Raw genomic sequence first — 5,511 nt, 5'->3', positions numbered from 1 at the left:
TTCGAAAGCTCTTTGGTCTTGGCCATGGCGGAGTTTGGAGTCTGACTGTTTGAGGCTGTGGACAGGTGTCTTTTATACAGATGATGAGTTCAAACAGGTGCCATTCATACAGGTAACGAGTGGGGGACAGAAAAGCTTCTTACAGAAGACGTTACAGGTCTGTGAGAGCCAGAGATTTTCCTTGTTTGAGGTGACCAAATACTTATTTTCCACCCTATTTTACGAATAAATTCTTTACAAATCCTACCATGTGGATTCATGGATTTTTTTTTCCACATTCTGTCTCTCACAGTTGAAGTGTACCTCTGGTGCAAATTACTGACCTCTGTCATCATTTTAAGTGGGGGAACTTGCACAATCGGTGGCTGACTAAATACTTTTTTGCCCCACTGTAAGTGGTCCGCAGGTGCGCATTTGCTGTCAAAATAAAAACGCACACAAGAGAAGAAGTTGCAATGCGTGTTTGCATACATAAGATTTTCTGGAGGAGGACAGACATTTGTTTAGAACTCTTAAAGATGTCGAAGAAGCAAACTCCTTTAAGCAATTACTTTGGTTTTCCTCCACCTCCAAACAAATGTCAGAAGGAGTCCAAACCACAAAAGAAGCACATATTCTCGGAAAAGTGGTTGCAGGAGGTGAGCTGGCTTCAAACAAATGATGAACGCACAGAGATGTGGTGCGGAATGTGCCGTGAAAATCCAACTCTAGCGGACAAAAACAGTGCCTTTTATATAGACGCAAACGCGCGTTGCAACTTCTTACAATATTATACTTTAATGTATAATATTGTAAAGGAAACAAAACAGGAAAACATCAATCAAAAAAAAATTGCTCTCTTTTTTATTTGGGCTACTTAAATTTATTTTGGGCTACCAAAAACTGAAGAGTCCCTGCCCGAAGGGCTACCAGGGATTTTGAAATTTTGCGAGCCCTGAGATATATTTATTTATTTTTATTACTTTTTTGTTTCAGCAACATTAAATTTAAAAACTGTACTTTTGAGTTAAAATATATATTTATAATTTTAATAAATGACAAATTAAAAAGGCATGAACTTTTTTTTTGTTTCGAAAAAATATCGAACCGTGACACCAAAGTATCGAACCGAACCAAACCGTGAATTTTGTGTATCGTTGCACCCCTAATAAACATACATATATACACACACACATATATACATATATATATACAAGGTGAACAGCAGTATTACAGATCCCTGCGGAGCTCTTGTACTGTACATCACCAGGTTAGACACAGTACCGCCAGGTCTCACATACTGTGTCAGGTAGTCCTTAACCCATGAGTGGTTGTTAATATTATGGTTATTGAGTTAATTAAATCATTGACCTGCAGATCACTTGACTGGATATTACTCAACTTTAAGAGTTGTACAAGATCATCTAAGGAAACAACACACTTTCAAGTTGCATATTTTGTTACCAGATAAGATTCTTCTAAAGATCGCACAGAGTCACAGAGGAATGAATAAAACACCCTATTCCAGGATAAAGAGGTTCAGTGAATGTGGTGTTGAAGGTGTGGAGGTGGATCAGAGTGTCAGAGGAGACTCTGTAGAAGGACAGAGTGCCAGCAGGACAGTCCACAAACACTCCTACTCTGTTAGAGACAGAGGAGGACACAGTGGGAGACAAAAATGGGAGGAGAGCATGTCTGTTGTTGTGCCAGACAGAGAAACAATTATCAAAGCAGAAGAGACTCCAGGACTGATCATTCTCCCCAAACCTGCAATCAAGCTCGTCTCCTCTTCTTCTGATTCCTCTGTAACTCACAGCTAACTGAACATCTCCTTTCCATTCAAGCTCCCAGTAACAGCGACCTGTCAGGCTATTTCTACACAGCATTTGAGGACACCTGTCAAACCTCTCCGGATGGTCAGGATATGACTGATAGCCCTCATATACCACCTTCCTGCTGTTGTCAGTGAGCTTGAGTTTTCTGTTTGCCGTGTTTGAGTCCAGCGTGAGTTCACATGCATCTAATGGAGATATCAAAAACACAGCAAAGGTTATTCATCTGTTTGGAGTTCATTGAATGTGTGCTTCTTTGCTTTTATGAATCACATTGGAAACAGGCTTACACTTCCTCAGGCCTGGTCTCAACCACTGAACTCCAGTAGGCTCCAACCTAAAAGAAGAAGGGGGGGGGTTATCTCAAGCAATTATTTAAAAAAAAAATCCCCTCTCGCCCCTGTGGGCAGTCTATCCTTCAAGCTTGGGTCCTCTACCCAAGCTCAGGAGCTGGAGCAGGTCAGCTGCTGATCGGCAGGTTGGTGATTCGATCCCTGGCTCCCCTAGTTTGCATGCCAAATATCCTTAGGCAAGATACTGGGATCTGCTGGTGAGCCACCGCACCTAGTGTGCCGATTACCACTGTTACCTTCACCCTCCACATCTTCTCAAGCTCTTGTCTATGTGTATATATATGTATATACTATACAACTATACATTTTATTTGCTTTTCATTGATGAAAAACTGAACTACAGACAAGAATCAGAAAACAAATGGTAAATGGTCTGTATTTGTATAGCGCTCTACTAGTCCCTAAGGACCCCAAAGCACTTTACACATTCAGTCATCCACCCATTCACACACAGGTGATGGCAAGCTACATTGTAGCCACAGCCACCCTGGGGCACATTGACAGAGGCAAGGCTGCCAGACACTGGCGCCACCGGGCCCTCCGTCCACCACCACAAGGGTGAAGTGTTTTGCCCAAGGACACAACGACCGAGACTGTCCGAGCCGGGGATCGAACCGGCAACCTTCCGATTACAAGGCGAACTCTCTTGTGCCACGATGTATTCGCCTTGTAATCGGAAGGTTGCCGGTTCAAGCCCCGGCTCGGACAGTATATATGTATACATATACACACACACGTGTATATACATATACACACACACACATACACACACACACATATACATATTGTAGCGGGTCAGGGCTGTTCGGGGTTCTGTTTGTACAGTTATGTTTTGTTTATGTTGCTATAGTGACGGGTGACGCCCTCTCGCTGCGACGGTGTGTCCTTCCGCGGTCAGAGGGCGCCCTGTGTGTTGTTGTTGCCGCGCTGAGCGGTTAGCTAGCGGCAGTGTTCTTCTGCCAGTGTTAATAAATGGCTGTGCTCCCTGGCTAGCTCACGGGAAGCAAGACCAAACGATACCTCCGTCTCCTCCTTGTCTGAGCTCGCCACATTGGTGTCAGAAGTGGGATAGCTCACCCTCGCCGTAATGGAGAGAGACATTCAGAGGCTGGAGCAAGCCGTCGAGGAGAACATTCCCCGCTTGGGAAACTGGCGATGGAAGAGAGAGGATGTGAGCGACCATGTAAGTCACCCGACGGGTCCCGATGGCGCGAGCGCACGGCGGCAGCAGCCCGTCGCGACAAATGCTAGGGCAATGCTTCATGGGCTACCTCTGTCGACCCACACGCCGAGCCCCCAACCGCGAGCAGTTATGCCTACCACGCCAGTTAAGGTACCGAAATACAACGGGCTAACCCCGCTAGAGCCCTACCTCTCACAAGTGCGGCTGGCCGCCAGACATAGTGGCTGGAGCGAAGAGGAGACTGCTACACACCTAGCGCTAGCATTAGAGGGAGACGCACTGCAGATACTCCTTGACCTAGCCCCGGCAGAGCAGCATGAGCTCCAGGCCCTCACCGCGGCACTTGAGAGGCGATTCGGGCAGCGGCACTCCACTGATCTGAGCAGAGAGCAGCTAACCAACCGGAGCCGTCGACTGGGGGAGAGCCTGGGCACCTTTGCAGCAGACGTGTTGCTGTATGCTCATCGTGGCTACCCGGAGTTTCCAGCAGCAGCCCGTGAGGAGCTTAGCCTGCATACTTTTCTGCGAGGACTTTTCCCAGAGCGACTACGCCAACACGTCCGCCTGGCCATGCCTCAGACCCTCCGTGAGGCGCTCCTTGAGGCTGAAAGGGCCGAGCCGGTGCTCACCTCGCGACCTAACCAGCAGGAAACGAGGAGGGAGCGGTGTAGCGAGGGGAGCACCACTCCAGCTTCCTGCCTCCCTCCAAGGACGATGCACAGTGGTGGGCCGAGTTGGGCACCTCAAGGGACTCTACCTGAGCTGCTGTGTTGAGGGCCAGCCATGCCAGGCCCTGGTAGACACGGGGTCTACCATTTTCCTGATACGACCTGGCGTGCTCCCTGAAACATCCGGGCCACTGGTGAAGGGTTGGTTGCCCACAGACACCCAGCTGATGACAGTGACGGGGGAGAAAACTGTTATGCGGGGGAAGAAACCGTTGCGGATCCGAGTGAAGGATCTAGAGCTGGTGCACGACTTCTGGCTCACCGACATTCAAGACCAGTGCATCATTGGCCTGGATCTGCTGAGCCGCTGGGGGGCCTGCGTCGACACCACGAAGCTGGCGATCACTCTTGGCGCAGAGACTTTTGCTCTCCAGCGCAGCCAAAAGCAGGGAGCGGGGACCAGATGAGACAGACGTCAGGCAGCTGCCGCTCAGCAGATTTCGGATGCCGGTGGCTCCGGGTCATCTCCACTCGCCTCAGCCTCTCAGCCTGACAAACCTCCTTTGACCGAGATCCAGCATCGGGCAGGTCGACAGCATGGCAACGCTGATGCCCTCTCCAGACGGCCCTGCGTAGCCGTTGAGTGCCGCTAGTGACTGCGACAGGAGAAGCGAGCCCAGGAGGTGCTGGGGGTGGCTACTGCTCAGGCCACAGCCGGCGGCGGGGCGTGGCTCCCATTGACAACGCAGCAGCTGAAGCGGGAGCAGGAGGCCGACACAACGTTGGTTCAGGTGGGGGCCTGGCTGGAGGCGGCGCAACGCCCCGCCTGGACGGGGGTGTCAGGACAGGAGCCCGAGGTGAAGGCCTACTACTCCCAGGACAACAATCTGGAGACCCACGACGGCCTCCTGTACCGGAGATGGCGGGCCCCGGTCAGGGCAGAGATCTCCTGCAGCTGTAGGTGCCTCGATCGCTGCGGTCGCAGGTGCTTGAGCTGGTCCACGACTCGGTGGGGGCAGGACACTATGGGAACGCCAAAACTCTCCGCCGCCTCAGGGGACGGTTCTACTGGCCTGGCTGTCGACGGGATGTGGAACTTCATGTGCACTGCTGTGACACCTGCACGGCACAGAAGGGCCCCACTCAACGCTCCACTGCCCCCCTTCAGCAGTACCTGGTGGGGGCCCCAATGGAAAGAGTGGGAGTGGACGTCCTAGGGCCTTTCCCCGTCACGGAGTCAGGGAACCGGTATGTGTTGGTGGCTATGGACTATTTCACGAAGTGGCCAGAGGCCTACGCGGTGCCGGACCAGAGCGCAATGACGACGGCCGAGAAGCTGGTGGAGGAGATGTTCACCCGTTTTGGGGTCCCGGCTGAGCTCCACAGTGACCAGGGGCATAACTTCGAATCGAAGGTCTTCGGGCAGATCTGCCGGCAACTGGGGATGGAGAAGACAAGAACCACACCGCTCCACCCACAAAGCGATGGCTTGGTTG

General features: G+C 51.1%; 1 protein-coding gene across 2 annotated transcripts in view; it reads right to left on the bottom strand.

The window, feature by feature from the left end:
* Window positions 1-733: 733 nt before the first annotated feature.
* LOC147301622 (NACHT, LRR and PYD domains-containing protein 3-like) overlaps window positions 734-5,511 on the bottom strand; it is a 16,763-nt gene continuing 11,985 nt past the window's right edge. The window contains exons 10-12 of one of the 2 annotated variants that reach the window (XM_086282071.1): window positions 2,102-2,148; window positions 1,747-1,999; window positions 734-1,620 (exon numbers count right to left, since the gene is read on the bottom strand). In XM_086282071.1, coding sequence (XP_086138197.1) covers window positions 1,458-1,620; window positions 1,747-1,999; window positions 2,102-2,148 — 463 coding nt within the window. In that variant the 3' untranslated portion in view covers window positions 734-1,457. Of the gene's footprint in view, window positions 2,000-2,101; window positions 2,149-5,511 lie in introns of both variants that reach the window. The other variant, XM_086282070.1, reaches the window with a different exon arrangement.

Source organism: Aulonocara sp. 'chitande type north' Nkhata Bay, linkage group LG23 (assembly GCF_057382095.1).
Source record: "Aulonocara sp. 'chitande type north' Nkhata Bay isolate Kocher_YH1m ecotype deep benthic linkage group LG23, A_spYH_male_GT1.1, whole genome shotgun sequence".
NCBI lineage: Eukaryota > Metazoa > Chordata > Actinopteri > Cichliformes > Cichlidae > Aulonocara > Aulonocara sp. 'chitande type north' Nkhata Bay.
This window is presented reverse-complemented; position numbering and strand designations above follow the sequence as displayed.